This window comes from Oncorhynchus mykiss, chromosome 7, assembly GCF_057628025.1.
Source record: "Oncorhynchus mykiss isolate SJ-2025 chromosome 7, ASM5762802v1, whole genome shotgun sequence".
Classification (NCBI taxonomy): domain Eukaryota; kingdom Metazoa; phylum Chordata; class Actinopteri; order Salmoniformes; family Salmonidae; genus Oncorhynchus; species Oncorhynchus mykiss.
Window position 1 is genome coordinate 33,007,279 of NC_143028.1, and position 19,646 is coordinate 33,026,924.

Consider the following 19,646-nt stretch of genomic DNA (forward strand, 5'->3'; position numbering starts at 1 on the left):
TCCCAGACAGACAGGAAATTAACGGCTTCTCTGTCGTGACACAGACTGTGGAGGGGCGGGGGTATGGGGTCCAGCCTCTAGGTCAGGGTGGTGAATGACCTGACTTTGTTTGGCCATCAACACCTCACTTCGCCGGCTCACACACGCATGAGCGTGCACACGCACGAGCGTGCACACGCACTAGTCAAACCCAGACTTCTCTAAACGCAGTCCTTGAACTGACGTTCCTCTGCTGCAGAACAGAATTCCGATTATAAATGTGGGAGCAATTACACAGCCATCCATCTAGTGTCTGTTATCAGTGGCCTGGCGTTCCCTGGAATAGTCTTCCCTGTCGTTACGAAGACAGTCCATCTCAAGGTGCATCCCACATGGCTCCCTATTTCCCAATATAGTGCACTATTTTTTACCAGGGCCCATTGAGATCAGTTCAAAAGTAGTGTATTGGGTGTGCTATTTGGGATGCATCCCTAGATCCACGGGAAGTCCTCTAGATCCGTGTGTTTGTATGCGTCCCTACTTCCTGTCACTACTAACGCTGCTTTCAGTGCCACCTATTAGGAACAGAGCAAATACACACACACACACACACTCACACACACATTTTAGATCACACACGAAGAAGAGAACAGAGCATGCTTTTAAAATTCCTATTACAACAGTGGCACTATGGTTATTACATACCTCTGTGTGCTTATTTCGTGTTTGTTACTGAATTAACATTGGTTAGTATTGTTCAACTTTGTATGCTTACAGTAGGCCTATACCTAGCGCAGGGTAACTAATACTAATTACGTAAGTTGTACTTCCATAGTTACAAAATAATCTGTTTGAAAAATACAGATTTGAATAGAGAGACAGCTAACCATATATGGACAGTAGGCCTTGTCTCCTGCTGCTGTGTTGACAGGTCATGTCAGGCTCCGTCCGTCCGTCCGTCTGTCTGTGAACTATAACTGATACCGTTCACCTTCACTCATCCTCACATACCATCCCATCCCCGGCCAGTTAAATAAATCAATAGTAGGGCCTAGGCCTTTAACCCCACCTTACAGCACATCCAACTTCCTCATTTTTATTTTATTTATTTAACTAGGCAAGTCAGTTAAGAACAAATTCTTATTTACAATGATGGCCTAGGAACAGTGGGTTAACTGCCTTGTTCAGGGGCAGAACGACAGATTTTTACCTTGTCGGCTCGGGGATTCGTTCTACTAAGGCTACCTGTCGCCCTAATACAAACAACAGATGAACAACAATGAACAAGCAGCATCGCTTTCTGCTTTTCACTCTTTTTGAAAAGGCTCAGCAAAATACTGGCTAAACCACTTCCTCTTTTTGACATTGTGACAAAGCGCAAAGGAACTAACTGACAGGCTGACTCTAATGCCAGGTTCTGCCCCGTGGTTTCGGCCCATTGTCTAACGGTCTCGTGCCACACCGGGGGGAGGGGGGGAATCAGGACCTCTAGAAGCCAACCGTAATAATATTGATCGCCCCATTTTCCAATTTTCCCGTGCAGTGGCCCATGTGTGGTTGGGAGACTAAATGGTTACAAGGCTCGTAGCCTATAGCCAGTCAGCTGGATGCGTCCTTAAAATGCACCGTATTCTTTACTTATGGACCCTGGTAAAAAAATAAGTGCACTATATAGGGAATAGGGTACCATTTGGGACGCATACAGCTGACAGACTATAGGCTACGAGCCTTATAACCATTTAGCCTCCCAACCACACATGGGCCACTGCACGGGAAAATGGGGCCATCAATATTACGGTTGACTTCAAAAAGGCCCTGATTCCGACCACCTTGCCACGGGGCAAAACCGTCTGGCTGCGACAAGGTTACCACTCGCGCACGCACACACAGAGAAAGAGAAACACACGCGCGCACATGACTGCAGATATACTATCCAATATACTAGCCCAATTAAGTCATGCCTTCTCACATTACTCGTCTATGTAGTCTACATCCAGTGAAGTACATTACGGAGTTCTAACCAAGCTGGGTGGTGATTAGGGCTGTGGCGGTGACCGGAGTCATGAAGGCAGTCAAATTCCACGTGACCGTTTAGTCACCGTAATTATGCTTCTCGAAGCTCTGATGCTGCCGATTATCATTAGTAGCCTACCAAACTAGCTACCAACTGGTACTCGGCACTCTACTGTCCCCCTAATCACTCTGACAATGTAAATGTAAAAAAATATATATAACACTTCACTTCATGTGGCACAGCATTTCTATAAGCTATGCGATCGCGGGAGAAAACCGAGTGATGGCCGCTAATAAAAAGAGGAGGATCTCATGAGTTTTCTATAGGCTAGGCCTACTGTATTTATTTCTCATCTTTCCTAATATTATGCACATTGCGTATAATTTACAAAAGGAGTATAGTTTGCCTGACTGGCATGAAAATAAACCACGGGGAAAAGCGTCCTCCATTCGCTATTTCAGTGCATAGATTACATATTCTTTTCCCGCTGCCCCTGTTTCGATACAGGTGCATGAGAATGGTCCATTCTCAATCGAAACAAATGTTACACATTTTATTTTGTATATGTAAAGAGAAGATTCAATCAAGAAGTCTGATGGGTGACAATATTCGCCTATCAATTATTTATTAGTCGGTCGGCATGGCTACCACAGCATTATGCTTAGTGGGACTATCATTTGTTTTTCAACAGGACAATGACGCAACACACCTCCAGGCAGTGTAAGGGCTATTTGACCAAGAAGGAGAGTGATGGAGTGCTGCATCAGATGACCTGGCCACCACAATCACCTGACCTCAACCCATTTGAGATGGTTTTGGATGAATTGGACCACTGAGTGAAGGATAAGGAGCCAACAAGTGCTCAGCATATGTGGGAACTTCTTCAATACTGTTGGAAAAGCATTCCAGGTGAAGCTGGTTGAGAGAATGTCAAGAGTGTGCAAAGATGTCATCAAGGTAAAGGGTGGCTACTTTGAAGAATTTCAATTATAAAATATATTTTGATTTCAATAACACTTTTTTGATTACTATATGATTCCATATGTGTTATTTCACAGTTTTGTTGTCTTCACTATTATTCTACACTGTAGAAAATAGTACAAATAAAGAAAAACTCTGAAATGAGTAGGTGTGTCCAAACGTTTGACTTGTACTGTACACATTGGAATTGGATGAGGATGCGCGCAGTTGCATCCCGGATGAGCCGGTCTTCACTTGTATGTAGCCTGTGAGAAAGACCTGATCACGTGAAGGAGAGCCATGTGAGTGCGAGACGCTTCGGATTGCGCAGCACACTCAGGGAGAAGGGCACAGTGCAGCAAGCCGGGCCCAAAGAGCATGTTTTTTTTTAGGGCGCATTATAGCCACAAAGGGGATGCTACTGTGAAATTCAAGGCATTATCAAGTGCTTATCAAATTGTGAATGAGAGACTATTGGTGTGTTCAGCCTGAGCAAAAAAACTAAGCAGAGCTCATGCCTTTCAAGCGACTTTTTTTCAAATCATTAGTCTAATCATGTATTAAAAATCTAAACATATAGCCCAACATTTGTAGAACAACTAAAGTTACATTAATAACTCTAAATTAAGCATATGAGTGAGTACCTGTTTCTTTGTTAAACGCTCAACACAGAATAGCCGCGCTCCCTCAAATAGTTTGGAGAAAATATTTATATATTTGTTCAACTGTATTCTTCATACTATGGAATAATATAAAATAATGCCACGGAATCATAAGCTAATCTTGTCTGCTAAATGAACTAGTTAGCCCACAGCCATTTGGCATAACCACATCAGGACCTAGCATAAGGAGAACTCAGAGTATGTTATTCTGTTCTTCTGAAATAGACTGCATTTTCTTCATATCATGTTTCTTTAGACCTGTCTAAAATAAATAATGCATTTATTGTAAAGGTGTAGGCGATATTACACTAGACTTAGACTTTTTGTTATGTGTGGAAGCCAGGAGATGCTAAATGGGTTTATGTTAATTAATGGTCAATTACCGTGAGACCGACAGTTATTTGTTTGACAATCACCGGCTGACGAAATTTCACGACCGCCACAGCCCTAGCGGTGATAGCCTACTGTGATATATATCATCCCCTTATGGCACGCAAATTAAACAGCGATTATGTCCAATATTCATCGATAACCTCACAACCCAGTCCCATGCATTCAGGGTTTGTTCTCAACAAAGGCAGTGAATAAATGTGAAGGACATGTCATCGCTTTGGGGAACAGTATCTTCATCTCGTTGTGATGCTCGACTCAAATGCAAAAACACATTTCAGCAAGGTCCAAAGCAAAAAAATTCTAACACTGAGTCATTGAGGGAAAGCAATTATGTTGTAACGATGAAAAGACACCCTATTGCAACAGCAACAACACATGGCATGGAGAGCTCACATGAAGAGAATTTGATATTATTGTGACTGGCAGAAATGCCCAACCTGATCTCAGAGCATTTCGTATTATTCTCTACGTAAATCTGAGGCACTCCATTTAGTATATGTATGGTATGTAATTACATTTTGAATGTCCATCATCGATCTCATATGATATGTTACGATTTACAATTCAAATTGTTTTAGGAATTTTCTAAATGTGCAATGTTATGAATTTTCAAAACGTATGATATGTTATGAATTCTAGCTAGGTATCTAACATTAGCTGGCTGGCTACCGTTAGTTAGGCTAGAGGTTAAGGCCAGGGTAAAGTTTAGGAGTTAGGTTAAGGGTTAAGGGCATAGGAAGGGTTAGTTAACATGCCAAGTAGTTGCAATGTAGCAAAAAAGTAGTATGTAGTTGAAAAGTTGCTATTTAGCTAAAATGCTGTCACTGATGATATTCAAATTTTGCAACCTTCATTTGCATTATACACCCACCTGTCCAACCAAACTACTTTCGTTTTTGCATTAAGTAACCGTCTGTCTTATGTAACCATACCAAACGTGACATATCATACTTACTTGCAGTTCAGCTTTACATTTACAATGCTACATCTAGTCTATGAGACCAGGCTGCAACGCCCCATGGATATGCTACCCCGCCAGCACCTGGGCTGAGGACTTTCAGAATCACACAACACTCATGATTTCAACCAACAGATCATTCAGCCTATCAGCATAATAGCACTGATCTCCTTAATCTTCTGCACCTATATGAAGGCATGCTCGCGCATGCTTTGCCTTATCTGCTCTGTGTACAGTAGCTAGAAGAACACCACCCATATGTTGCAACAGCAAGCCAAATTCTAACTGTACTAATGCAATTATTGCTCTACATATGGACAGCTAAATAACATCACCAGAGAATGCTTCTAGGACTCACATGTGAGCGAATCAATTAATTGATTGCCCGGTAACAGAGACACAGTGACTGACAGACACACAATGCGCTCTGCAAAGGTCGGCAGAAATCTTTTAGTGGGCTTTCAGGGACCGCGAAGGGGCATACCTCAAAGAGACCTTCACACAGCAGTCGTTCTGGCTCGCCATCCTGTCCTCTTTCTTTCAGTGCTCCCCTCTGTTACAAAAGTATCTGAACTGTGCCAGTCAGAGTCCGTTTAGTGCGTAAAAATCCAGTGCTGCGTCAAACAAAAGCGCATGGAGCGGTACTTCAGGTTAGAAGCTCGGGCCGCGGTGCTGTCATCATAACCTGCCGTGGGTAATCCTGCTACCGTCGGCTTCTGCTTCTGTCCACGCTCACAATCTACACCTCCGATCTTCGCACGCGCTTTTCTTCTCCTTTCTTATTTATTTCGCCGCTGCTACATCCTGTTGTGTATGTGCGAAGTCTACAAACCGTTTCGGCGCTCATCCAAAACCACACATTAACAGCCTTCTCTGCCTATTTATTGTCTGTCTCACATTGAATGTGCACAGCGGAGGCAGAGAGAGAAAACCATAGGGGGCGGGTGTGAATCGCATTTGATTGACAAGCTCTTAGCCACACATATCAAATGCTCCCGCCCCCGTCCTACCTAATAGGCCAATTAGGGCGCTCAGAGCCTCAAAGTCTCAGAGGCGCCCAATGGTGTGCGCGCGCGTGGGCGCGCGTGTGCGTGCGTATGCGTGTGTTAGGTTGTGGGCAGGAGCACAGGGAACATCTAAGGCCCGTTAACCAGTCATAAAGAGAGTCAATGTTCCCATGTTTGAGAGGGGGGTTCAAGGGTCACAGATTTAACATCATGGGGGTCAAAGTTAACATACCAAGTTAGGGATGTAGTTGTATGACGACTAGTGCATGGTAAAGTAAAAAAAGAGTGAGTGAGTCTATCCACTACAGATAACATATAACAAGCACAGAACAAGCTGTGATAGGCCGATTGTGACTAGCGGCAGATAGGTAAGGGTTTTCAGGAAGAGTGAGTCCATCCACCACTGATAGGCCTTCATCCCGCAACGAGCCAACATTTCCCGTCAACAGAGGCATATCCAATATCTCTATTAACAATACTTGTGATTCATCAGGTTGAATGTGTCCTTCGGTATCAAATAAGCATTTAAAACACGTTTTTATCTCAGGGTCTACCATTTTCCGCCTGTATAAGTGGGAAATCACGTGTTAGTTTACGCTCTCGTATCTGCGTGGTCTAGAATGGACTACAATGGCAGCCCACGTGCAGAAAATGGGAGACCCTGGGTAAAAACTTTTTTAAACGCTATTTGATGGCGAAGGACATATTTATTGATAGCGAAGGACAGTGTTGTTCCTAGAGACATTGGATGTTGTTGGGAAACATTATTTTGGTGAAACAGCATAGTTTATGTTTGGTTGATCAAGGATGCCAGGCTACGGAAGCTTCCACTATCGAGCCATCTGTAAAGAATGGCTCCTTGCGGGATGAGTCCTATAGTGACTAATGGCAGATAGATCATGGTTTTGAGTAAAAATAGTGAGTCTATCCACTACTAGTAAAATAGCAGAAGCAACATAACTCATTACAAGCACCTAACAAGTTATATTAGACCTATGGATTTGATGTTAAGAGAGGAAGGTTTTATCAACTGTTATTGCAATGGTGTTATGGTAGAATGTGTTTCTGGTGGGGAGGAGCAACCATGCGAAGGAAGTGGCTCAGTACCGTGTTTCTTTCCTGCTTTCAGTCACAATCTTCAAAAGAGGAAATGTAAGTTCTCACTTCCGTTTTTTTTTTCCGTAATTTTGTTCTGACACCATTATCTGGGATGAATTAGATGCATGTCACAGAAACAGGGCAGATTTCCAATCCAACATGTTATGAGAGCTGCACAGACAGTATGATCCGTCGTTTCAATTCCATACAACTTTAACGTTTTTTACAAAAAAAATTCCCATTGGTTTTTCCAAAACACACAAGAAGACAAATTAGGGTCCACACTTTTGAGTCGTTATAGAACATAATTGAAGAGAATGTATGATATCCGGTGCTATATAACAGCACTTTGTAAGATGCTGAAATTCCCCTTTTAAAATGTAAAAACAAAACAAGGGGAAGGATCCTCATTCTTATGAGGAGCTTATGTTCGTTGGTTTGCTGATATCTAGGCGTTGTAAGAGCTGGCATGTGTCAGCAATGCATTGGGCAGAAGAACGCCCCATGGTTAAAGGTCCAATGCATTGGGCAGAGGAACGCCTGATGGTTAAAGGTCCAATGCATGGGCAGAGGAACGCCCCATGGTTAAAGGTCCAATGCATTGGGCAGAGGAACGCCCCATGGTTAAAGGTCCAATGCATTGGGCAGAGGAACGCCCCATGGTTAAAGGTCCAATGCAGCCGTTTTATCTCAATATTAAATCATTTCTGTGTAGCAATTAAGTACCCTACTGTGATTGTTTTCAATTAAAATTTGCTGCTTAGCAAAGAGCAATTTCTAAAGCAAGAATTTTGCTGGGAGTGTCTGGGACTGGTCTGAGTGGGGAGGGGGAAACTGAAAACTAGCTGTTATTTGCAGAGAGGTTTGGAACTCTCTTAACTCATTTACTGTCTGGTTATGTCACCAGGCAGGCCAAAATGCCATCCCACCAAACAGGCAGACATTTCAGGTGGTCTTTTCAAACAGCTCTTACACTAAAGGGGTATAATCATCATTTTCACAGTGTTATTCCAAATCTGTAACGAGTGCACTGAGAGTCAGGAAGCAAGTTCAGGGAGTGAGTGTTTTAATAAATAAAATAAACAACGAACACGAAACACAAACAACGTATCGACATGAAAACAGAGTCAATAACACCTGAGGAAAGAACAAAAGGGGAGTGACAGATGTAGGGAAGATAATCAAGGAGGGGATGGAGTCCAGGTGATTGTCATGAGGCGCAGGTGCGCGAGACGATGGTGACCGGGGTGCGGGATAATCAGCAGCCTGAAGACCTAGAGGCCGCAGAGGGAGTATACGTGACAAAGTCCAACTCAAGGTGTCATAATTGTTTTTTACCCCCCTCTCTAACATTTTAAATATTTTCACATGACCCTTCCCTTGTTCTGTAAAATATACTGAACAAAAATATAAACGCAACGTGAAACAATTTCAAAGATTTTACTGAGTTACAGTTCATATAAGGAAATCAGTCAATTGAAATAAATTAATTAGGCCCTAATCTATGGATTTCAAATGACTGGGAATACAGATATGCATCTGTTGGTCACAGATTCCTTAAAAAAGGTAGGAGCTTGGATCAGAAAACCCGTTAGTATCTGCTACGACCACCATTTGCCACGACACATCTCCTTCACATAGAGTTGATCAGGCTGTTGATTGTGGCCTGTGTAATGGTGTCCCACTCATCTTCAATGGCTGTGCAAAGTTGCTGGATATTGGCGGGAACTGGAACATGCTGTCCTACACATTGATCCAGAGCATCCCAAATGTGCTTATCGGGTGACATGTCTGGTGAGTGTGCTGGACATTTTCAGCTTCCAGGAACTGTGTACAAATCCTTACGACATTGGGCTGTGCATTATCGTGCTGAAACATGATGTGATGGTGGCGGATGAATGACACGACAATGAGCATCATGATCTTGTCACAGTATCTCTATGCATTTAAATTGCCATCGATAAAATGCAATTGTGTTCGCTGTCCATAGCTTATGCCCATACCATCCCCCCACCGCCACCATGGGGCACATTGTTAACAACGCTGACATCATCAAACCGCTCGCCTACACAACGCCATACACGCACACGTCTGCCATCTGCCCGGTACAATTGAAACTGGGATTCATCTGTGAAGAGCACACTTTTCCAGCATTCCAGTAGCCTTCGAAGGTGATAATTTGCCCACTGAAGTCATTTACGACGCTGAACTGCAGTCCGATCAAGACCCTGATGAGGACGACAAGCATGCAGATGAGCTTCCCTGAAATGGTTTCTGACAGTTTGTGCCTCCCTACCTTGTAGGTTTACCGGGTATCGAAGGTTTGGCTTGATAATCTCAGAATGTCATTCAAGTGTGTTTGGTGTTTTGAAACAGATGTCTATTTCCATTCGTCAATTGGCCGCTGCACAGTTTGGGTTGATTGATTGTGTCAGGGCATTGTATGCATAGGCCTATAGACTTAGGCGTCCACTGTATGATATTCATATTTTAATATGTATATAGAGCCTATATAAAGGAAGAGAAGTTTGGGCCTAACCCCATAGAGAGAGATATGCCGGTGGCAAGCTACGACACCAACATGCATTTCTTTATGCCAGATGGCTACTGCGTCTGCTATACAGATATAGACGTACAGAATTAGTTAATTTTCGATCCAAATATTTTGTATAAAGATAAGCACTATATTGTTAGATTATAGGAGTAACTTTGGTAGGCCTGAAAAATACTTCCTCACCTCAAGTTCAACTGTCGGCGTCAGTTGGAGCACTAGGGTGCACTGCCTTCATATCATACGCCTGCATTAGCTAAAGCTTAATAATAGCGACACCATATCAAACCTTCACAAACGTTTCTAAACTTTATTAGGGTAATTCTTTATAAGGAAAATACAAGCAGAAGAGAGAATGTAAACCAGGGGGTAAATCAGGGGGTAAAAACGCACTACCCTCCCCTGTGCCCAATAAAAAAAATCACACAACCCTCCCCCCAAAAAAGTTTAACAACCCTCTCCTATTTTGGACCCCCTCTTCCGCAGCAAATTTCATTCTGTCGCTAAGCAATCAGAGCCCAACTCCCACCCAATGCTCATCTTTAGGTGGCTTTTTGCCTGTCTGGCGTGCTGGGATGTCGGGGTTTGTACATTTGATTGCATCCTATTAGTCATAAGTTGTGTGAACTCCTCCATCCCAAACCCAGCACGACAGCTGAGCTAAATCAAGCAAATCTAAACCTTATGTGACCCTATTCATCCAGTGTCCCCCTTGTGCATAAAGTGTTTTATTATTGTGTATAAACTAATGTTACCAGTGAATAGAGTAAGTTTAAATAAAACTGCTCTGGTGAATATCAACTGGTCATACATAGGCCTAATTGTTATCGAGCACGTACTATGTTGATTGATTGTTGGAGTTCAATACATGCATTTACAAGTGAGTAATGTGCATGTGATGGCTATTTATGGAAGAAAACAATTTACTGAAAATAAATAATTGCTATTTCAGCCTCACAAAATGAATGATATTCCATGCCATATGGTCTCAATGCTGTACCTCCTCATGAATTACTGCTAGATAGCTATCTTGGTGAAGCATTTAGTGTTGTGTGCATTGCGCTGCACATACCACCCCATTCGTTTCATGTGAAGTGTGTGTGACTTCCTGGCTCTGTTAGCAAGCTAATGGTAGCTAGCTACCTAACTAATAAGCAGATGCACATTATCAAACCTAACCTAACAAAAAAACACTTATTCAAGCACAAAACTCATTTGCCAGATGTAAAATATGTAAAGACTTGCTCTAGAAAAAAAAATGCTGCATGTATTTTGCAACTTTATTGATTTAGTTAGAACAATTCTAATGAAAAAGGGGGGTGGATTACACCGGGAAAAGTGCCCTCTTGTTCCCCTTGTCTTGTCACGTCTGTCGGCTCCCCCGCGTGGAGGTTTATGCTCTCGGATTGGTATTTTTGGGCATTTTATTAGGATCCCCATTCCATTAGCTGTTGCAAAAGCTGCAGCTAGTCTTCCTGGGGTCCACACAGAACATGAGACATGACATAATATAGAACATTAGTAGACAAGAACAGCTCAAGGACAGAACTACATACGTTTAAAAAAAAATGACACACATACTGTAGTCCACATATCAATACATACACACAAAGTATCTATGTCAAACAGGGGAGAGGCGTTGTGCCTTGAGTTGCTTTATATGTTTTTTTTAAACAGGTTTGCTGTTAATTTGAGGAATATGAGATGGGAGTTCCATGCAATAATGGAGCTATATAATTCTGTGCACCTTCTTGAATTAGTTCTGGATTTGGGGACTATGAAAAGACCCCTGGTGGCATGTCTGGTGGGGTAAGTGTGTGGGTCAGAGCTGTGCGTAAGTTGACTATGCAAACGATTTGGAATTTTCCTCACATTTCTTATTAAAAAAACAACATGTTTGATGTGTTTGCTACCATTCCACTTATTCTGCTCCAGCCATTACCACAAGCTCGTCCTCCCCAACTAGGATGCCACCAACCTCCTGTGATAGATGTTATATCCATATATTGCTACTGCTGTATCATCCAAATAATTATCTTAGTGAGTCTCAGAAATGGCTGATACAGTTTGTTATATTTTGTTACATTACAGCCTTATTCTGAAATTTCCATGATTCTTAAATGGAAGAAGTTTGGAACCACCAAGACTCTGCCTAGAGCTGGCCACCCGGCCAAACTGAGCAATCGGGGGAGAAGGGCCTTGGTCAGGGAGGTGACCACTCTCTGACAGTGCTCTAGAGTTCCTCTGTGGGGATGGGAAAAGCTTCCAGAAGGACAACCATCTCTGCAGCACACCAATCAGGCATTTATGGTAGAGTGACCAGACGGAAGCCACTCCTCAGTAAAAGGCACATGACAGCCCACTTGGAGTTTGCCAAAAGGCACCTAAAGGACTCAAGATTCAAGATTCTCTGGTCTGATGAAACCAAGATTTAACTATTTGGCCTGAATGCCAAGCGTCATGTCTGGAGGAAACCTGGCACCATCCCTACGGTGAAGCATGCTGGTGGCAGCATCATGGCGTGGGGATGTTTTTCAGCGGCAGGGACTGAGGAACTTGTCAGGATTGAGGGAGAGATGAACGGAGCAAAGTACAGAAAACCTGCTCCAGAGCACTCAGGACCTCAGACTGAGGCAGAGGTTCGCCTTCCAACAGGACAATAACCCTAAGCACACAGCCAAGACAATGCAGGAGTGGCTTCGAGACAAGTCTATGAATGTCCTTGAGTGGCCTAGCCAGAGCCCAGACTTGAACCCGAACAAACATCTCTGGAGACACCTGAAAACAGCTGTGCAGCAATGCTCCCCATCCAACTTGACAGAGCTTGAGAGGAGAAGAATGGGAGAAACTCAAAAAATACAGGTGTGCCAAGCTTGAAGCGCCATTCCCAAAAAGACATGAGGCTGTAATCGCTGCCAAAGGTGCTTCAACAAAATACTGAGTAAAGGGTCTGAATGCTTATGTAAATGTAATATTTCAGCTCTTTATTTATTTTTTGCAAAAATATCTAAAAACCTGTTTTTGCTTTGTCATTATGTTTTTTTTTTGTGTAGATTGATGAGAGAGAAAAAAACAATTGTAATCAATTAGAATGAGGCTGTAACTTAACAAAAAGGTGGAAAAAGTCAAGGGGTCTGAATACTTTCCTACGGCACGCTATCTGATGTTAGCAAGTTGTTGATTTCATAAACCTTATTTCTAAAGCTACATACAGTATATTAATATAGGCTATTTTCAGCCCTTTCCTGGGTAGCTTCTCAGAGAAAGACATAATATGTAAAAGAACAAATAAAGCAAGAGAAAAATAAAAATAATCAGTTGGTGTGTGTTAGTGTGTGCGTGTGCTGCAGGGTTAAATCTACAAATCCATGGGCTTGGCTCTCTCATCCCTTCCAGGCTTCTGGGAGGGAGGGTGGACAATGAGCCTGTCAAATCGGATGTAAGCAATGTCCACATGCGCAGCAGCTTTCTTGGCCAGGATAAGTTATTTTAAAGTTATTTTCCCTTCTGGCTCACAGATTCAGGATAGTCCTTGTTTAAGAAGATGTACGTTCCCCTCAAGTTCTTGGCTCTTTCCAGAACCGCTACCTTGTAATTGAACCTCAGGAACTATCGGCCTGGGCCTGTCACCGGGGCCGGTGGTGGGCTTTTCAGTCCTGTGGGTCAGCTCCAACTAAATCCTCCTGTGGTCCATCTTCAGTTTCCCTCACTTTGTCCTCAGACTCCATCCAGGTCTCATGTGGAGATTCTGAAATTTCGTCTACCACAATGTTGTTCCACCTTGATTGCACCGCGACATAATTAGATTTCTTTGTCCTCATGGATTCACATACAGAACTAATGTCCTCTCAATGACTTTCAGATTGTTGTCATCTTGCCATTGTCCTGTTTAAATTCATCGAGCTGACCCTAGGATAACTGTAAATTGTTCTGCAGGTCCTGGACCTCTCTGTTCAGGTCGTCCATTCTTCTATTAATTGACTCCACCAGTATTTGGACGCAACAGTTGAAGCTATTTTCTTGTTGTCGTAACAACTACTTGTAGAACCATTTTTGTTTGTTTAAAAGATCCTTCACCTGTGATAGAGAGACACCACTGTTTTTAACTGTACTCCCATCAGCTTTGGCCTTTGTCATGCTAGCAACGTAGGCTATACTGTTAATCCCGGCAATTACAGACAGCGCAGGGTGTAGGGAAGATGGAAATAGCAACAAACAGTAGGGATCTAGACAGCCACAAGCCCGGGACAATCCGGGGACCCATCCACATGGGCTAACCACGTTGCGGGCTGCGTTCAAGCCGTCAAGGAAATCGCACTAACAGTGGCAGCTAGGCTAGCTGCTATGCCAAGCAGCTTATCATCAGACCTTCGATCGGCAGGAACCCTGGACAGATAGCAGCGATTCCAGCAACTGATGCCAACCCCGTTGATCCAAAATCAAAAAGTAGCTAGCTAGTAACCAAACTTTTCCAATAGAACACTCTTTCAGACACTTTCAAAAGCTTTCAAACCAACAAACCGAGCGCTGCCTCATTCCACATTCAGGAAGAAGGGACTGGATCAAAGTCAGGTTCTCGGCCACTGTTGAGCATTGCGATTCTACAATTGGAATCGGCTGGTTCACCGGTAACCGGTCATTACACAGCAGAGACGTCTTTTGTTCTAGTAAGAGAAGGAATGGCCCCTTCTACTGTGCTAAGTACCTATCGGCAGTCAGATTTCTCAGTGTGTCTGTACCTTTAGAAGGGCTATTATGGGGCTATTCAACTATATTCTCATGTAGGCCAAATTGCGGTTTTTGTGACTCTCCCTTCTAACGTTTCCTACGTGGCCTGTGATCATCATAGAGGGGAACAAACGGCACATCCGTGTTCCAGAGAGTCTTAGTTTTCAGCTTATAGCTAAAATGGTTTAAATGCTGGAGCCAAATTCATAGAGAAGAGAAAATATATTCAACATGCCACATTGGCTTCAGAAACTGCCAGAAGCTTTTGTTTTTCCACAGAGAGCATGTGATTCTGTTCTTTCCTGACTGGCAAAGTACCCGGATGTTGTCTCTGGTTTTGAATGCAGCGATTTAGAGCGATGGGACAAGACTGTAACTACCAATTGGGGAGAAAAAGGGGTAAAACATTTGTTTTAAATTAAAATAGATCCCAGACATTTTCCATATGCACAAAAACTTTATTTCTCGCAAATGTTGTGCACTCATTTGTTTACATCCCTGTTATGAAACAATTCTCGGGATCTCCTACAATTTTGCTTACAACAAGATCTCCGACTTAACGGAGTTAAGTTGCCAAATTAAAATGGTAAAGTGTGCTTGTGAGGCAGAAGAACCTGGTTCGAGCTGTTGTACAGACTGTGTACCCTGGGTAGTACACAGAGAGGGAGGAAGCTATGCTGGCACAGTGCGGTCCATCACAGTTGTGCACTCGAGCCGAATATGTAGTTGCGCTCAGCTCAACAGCTGGAGTCGCTGTGGTGTGAGTTTAGAGATGAGTGAAACAGAATTAAGATCTTATCCTAAAGTTCACTCCACAGCTAGAAGTGTCTCCACTCGCATCAGCTAGCTTTTCGGTGAAGTAACGGGCTAATACTTTATCAAGCAGGCGATCACAAGTGTTCGACCTGTTGTACAGACAGTATACCCTGGTCCGTATGCAGAGAGGGAGCGAGCTATTCTGCTAAGCCGGCACACAGTGGTCCGTCAAAGTGTTCGGACTAACCCTAACCTCTCCTGAAGTACACATCCTATGGAGCATCATTGAATCCTCTGGTCTCTGTAACTCAATCAGTACTATCTGGAGGGATCTGATTGGCAGCTACTAGATGGGAGGTTCTCCAGAGGAGAGCATCAGGGAGCAGATGGCCAGTGATGAGGTTTGTAAGAAAAACATCAAGTGCAGCAGACTCTGACACATTAGATATCGGCCTGTGGTCACACATTATCCGGATAGTCCATCTGTAGATGCTACACAGATGGTCAGACTATCAACAAACAACCTGTCGATAAGCAACTGACTATCTGTCGATAAGCAACTGCTTGCTAAGGTTACGGTTAGGGTAAGAATTAGAATAAGGGTTATGGGTTAGCGATAGGGCTAGGGTTACGTTTGGGGTTAGGAGAAGTGTTAGGGTTAGGGCTAGTATATAGTTTAGTTGCAATGTTACTGATTGTCTGTAGAGCATCTACAGGTGTTTTATCCAAATAAAGTGTTGCCCGGACTGTTTTCATCAAACTCCAGTGGCAGTTGGCCCTCATCCAGGCCGTCAAGGATGGAGAAATTTTGGGGGAGTTATTTTAATCTTGTTTCTGATGAGAAGGATATCTTTAAAAAAGAGCAACAAAAAAGTTCAACAGCAAATGTGTTATTTTGGGTGAAATTATGGTCTCTTTTCCACTGGGATAACAACTGAATTTGACTTTCTCCTTGCTGCACTGCGCCTGTTTCTTCCACTCAGAAAGATATTTTTTACTTTTAGGCCAGCTACTTTAGGTTAGATACTTTGTAAAAGAGTCAAATAATTTAGTCAGTCAGCTCTGCAGCATGCTTAGTCAGCCTAACCGAGCTAAATAGGATGACTAAAGACAGTACAGTATGGGGAGCAGAGAGAACATTGTCTGGCTGTTTGGCCTGAGCGGAGATGAGATGATGACTTTAAAAAAAGTTTTTTATTTTACCCCTTTTTCTCCCCAATTTTGTGGTATCCAATTGTTTTTTAGTAGCTCTTAGTAGATCTTGTTAGTTGATCTTAGTTGATCGCTACAACTCTCGGGAGAGACGAAGGTCACGCGTCCTCTGATACACAACCCAACCAAGCCAAGCCGCCCAACCAGGCACTGCTTCTTAACACAGCGCGCATCCAACCCAGAAGCCAGCCGCACCAATGTGTCGGAGGAAACAGCGTGCACCTGGCAACCTTGGTTACCAGCCCGCCACAGGAGTCGCTGGTGCGCGGTGAGACAAGGACATCCCTACCGGCAAAGCCCTTCCTAACCCGGACGACGCTAGGCCAATTGTGCATCGCCCCACGGACCTCCCGGTCACGGACGGTTACAGCAGAGCCTGGGCGCGAACCCAGAGTCTCTGATGGCACAGCTGGTGCTGCAGTACAGCACCCTTAACCACTGCGCCACCCGGGAGGCCCAATGACTTTTAATTAAGGAATCAAAAATAAAAAGTCATCCAATTAAAAATAAGTAATACACACAACTGAAATATTGTATTATTTCATATTCATTTCGTATTTTTCTATTGATGTCTAGCCAATGTGAATATTTTCAAGGTTTGCCTGTTCATTATTTTTGGCTTTGGAATTTCCAATAAAAAGCTCTGAAATCATTTGAATGTCATTATTTCATGAAGCATTTTGTAATTAAGAAAATCATCTAAACTGAAATTGAAAACCGTGATTATTTTTTTAAATAATCCAAACAAAATCGTACCGACCTCAAAAAAAGAAGAATTGCTCAACACTAGATCCTGACAAACTCCCCAGTCCCTGCCGGTGACAAGCATACCCATAACATGAGGCTGCCACCACAATACTTTAAAATACATAGGGGCCATACTTGCGAACGTTCGAAAAAGTTACAGTTTTAGTTTAAGCATCAGGCAATTCAAATCGTTGACGTAGTTGCACGTAGTCAAAGGCTACATATTAGCTGTTCCCATTACATAACTTGGCCCATTTAGCCATTTGCTATACTCACCAGGTGGCTGTGATTATATCCGATTATATCCGGGGGGGGGGGGGGGGTCTGATCCCAGATCAGCACTCATCCTCTGAGACGTTTGGTAAATATAAGCCTTGAGTAGCTTGGTTGCAGCAGGGACCAGGGGACCAAGAGGTTGTTGGGGTCCGGCTGAAGCATGCATATATACATGCATAGTTTCACAACAGCGCAGGATTCCTGGTAAGATTAACATCCAGTAACAAGGATCAGCCTCAATCCTCCAGCCTGAGGAACCAAGTTGCTACTGACACAACTGGGACCTGAACACACAAAACAATGAATACACACACGCATACACTCACATATGCACACACACACTATGGTACACACAGATATGCACGCACAGACTGTTCTTATGGACTGCACACACAGATTCCCACACACAGGCAAATACAGACAAACATGGATACACATACTGTACTTACAGACAGATAAACATGCATAACCCCACACATATGTACATATATCGTACTTGTTAAGGCACACTCCATGCGCACGCAGACACATGCATGTACACATTCGCAGTGCTCTTGACCCAAAGCTGTTTTGATTTTCCCCTTGTTCTCTCAGCCACAGCGACAGAAGCGCATGTTAGTGTACGGCCCCCACTTCACGTCAACTGCAGGTGACTACCTAAGCCCTTTACACCGACAGACAGACCATTTCATAACAGTCTGTGCGTTATGAAAGATTCTTAAGTAATGATGCACGAGAAGCCGGTGTTTGGAGGATATATTGGCACGGGTGTTGTTAGGCCCGGCCAATATATCCTCCAAATATCCTCCAAACACTGGCTTCGAGGGCTTACCAACATATTTGGGTTACCAACATTACGGGTCACCAACATATTCAAATAATGATTTACATCTTTTCATTAAAAACATATTCATACTATTTCATCCTCTCTACCCTAGCCGGCTGGTCGTTTGTTCTATCAGTTCAGTTGCCAGAGACGACCCAGTTGTTCAGTCTTTTTGTTCTGTATCTATGGACTTGACCCAGTCGTTCGTTCTAAATGTTCCATTGCCGTACTGGCTGGCAACGTTCTTATCCCTTGCTTGCTAGCTAGACAACTATGGCTAACTTACACATTCGCGTCAAACGGTGCAGCCAGGGGGCCTCCCGAGTGGTGCAGCGGTCTAAGGCACTGCATTGCAATGCTAGAGGCGTCACTACAGACCTGGGTTCGATGTGTCGCAGCCAGCCACAACCAGGAGACCCATGAGGTGGCGCACAATTGGCCCAGCGTCATCCGTGTTAGGGGGGATTTGGCCGGCTGAGATGTCCTTGTCCCATCACGCTCTAGCGACTCCCTGTGACAGGCCTGGCGCATGCACGCTGACTTCGGTCGTTAGGTGTACGATGTTTCCTCCGACACATTGGTGCGGCTGGCTTCTGGTTTAAGCGAGCATTGTGTCAAGAAGCAGTGCAGCTTGCTAGGGTCATGTTTTCGGAGGACGTATGGCTTTCAACCTTCGACCCTCCCTGAGTCCGTATGGGAATTACAGCGATTGGACAAGACTTTTACCTACCAATTGGGGAGAAAAAGGGGTAAAAAGTACACACACAAAAATTGTGCCGTCAGAATAACAGCAGAGTTGCTGCATTTGTCCAAACTGTTTTCTAGTGACATTTATTTGGATACATCCAAAATGATGCGCGATTTTGCCTGGCATAGAAAATGTGCTCTCTCGTCAGGGCACTGTTGTTCAGAGGAGCTAGCCAACAACACAGCTAACACAATCACTTCAAACTGAAGCTGGAAAGACAGCAAACTGTCTGCACTTCGATATGTTTTTTCTATTGATAGTACTTTGTATACATCCATATAAATGATGCTGATTCACGATTTCGACTGACTTAGAAAAGCTGCCTGCCTGTCTCATCCTGACTCCTGACACGTTCATTCAGGGGCGCAACTTAGGCTTTAGAAGTTGGGGGCATCATATATATATATATATATATATATATATATATATATATATATATTTATCCAGTAAGATAAAGACTTCAAACAGCCTACCCGACCGCTCAGAGGCGTCCGCATGGTCCTAAAGCAAACCGTTGCCTCGTTTTGTATCACATTCTAATGATAAAACTTGGGGGGGGGACAAAAATGCCATTTCAGAAAGTGGGGGGGAAGGACCCAAATGAAAGTTCTGCCACTGAGTTCATTACCATGGAACAGCTGGTTATCGAATTTGAATATTGAAACCATGTTGCAAATGTCGTTAGAGACAGACAGCAACGTTTATGCAAATCTCTGCTGTTGAAAACTAAA

At 43.4% G+C, this 19,646-nt stretch overlaps 1 protein-coding gene across 8 annotated transcripts in view; it reads right to left on the reverse strand.

Moving 5' to 3' along the window:
• The window catches only part of LOC110527715 (kinesin-like protein KIF21B), a 127,879-nt gene extending 121,960 nt beyond the window's left edge, over positions 1 to 5,919 (reverse strand). For all 8 annotated transcript variants that reach the window (XM_090240725.1, XM_090240723.1, XM_090240724.1 and 5 more), the window contains exon 1: positions 5,451 to 5,919. In XM_090240725.1, coding sequence (XP_090096851.1) covers positions 5,451 to 5,491 — 41 coding nt within the window. In that variant the 5' untranslated portion in view covers positions 5,492 to 5,919. The remainder of the gene's footprint in view (positions 1 to 5,450) is intronic.
• Between the last annotated feature and the right edge of the window lie 13,727 nt (positions 5,920 to 19,646).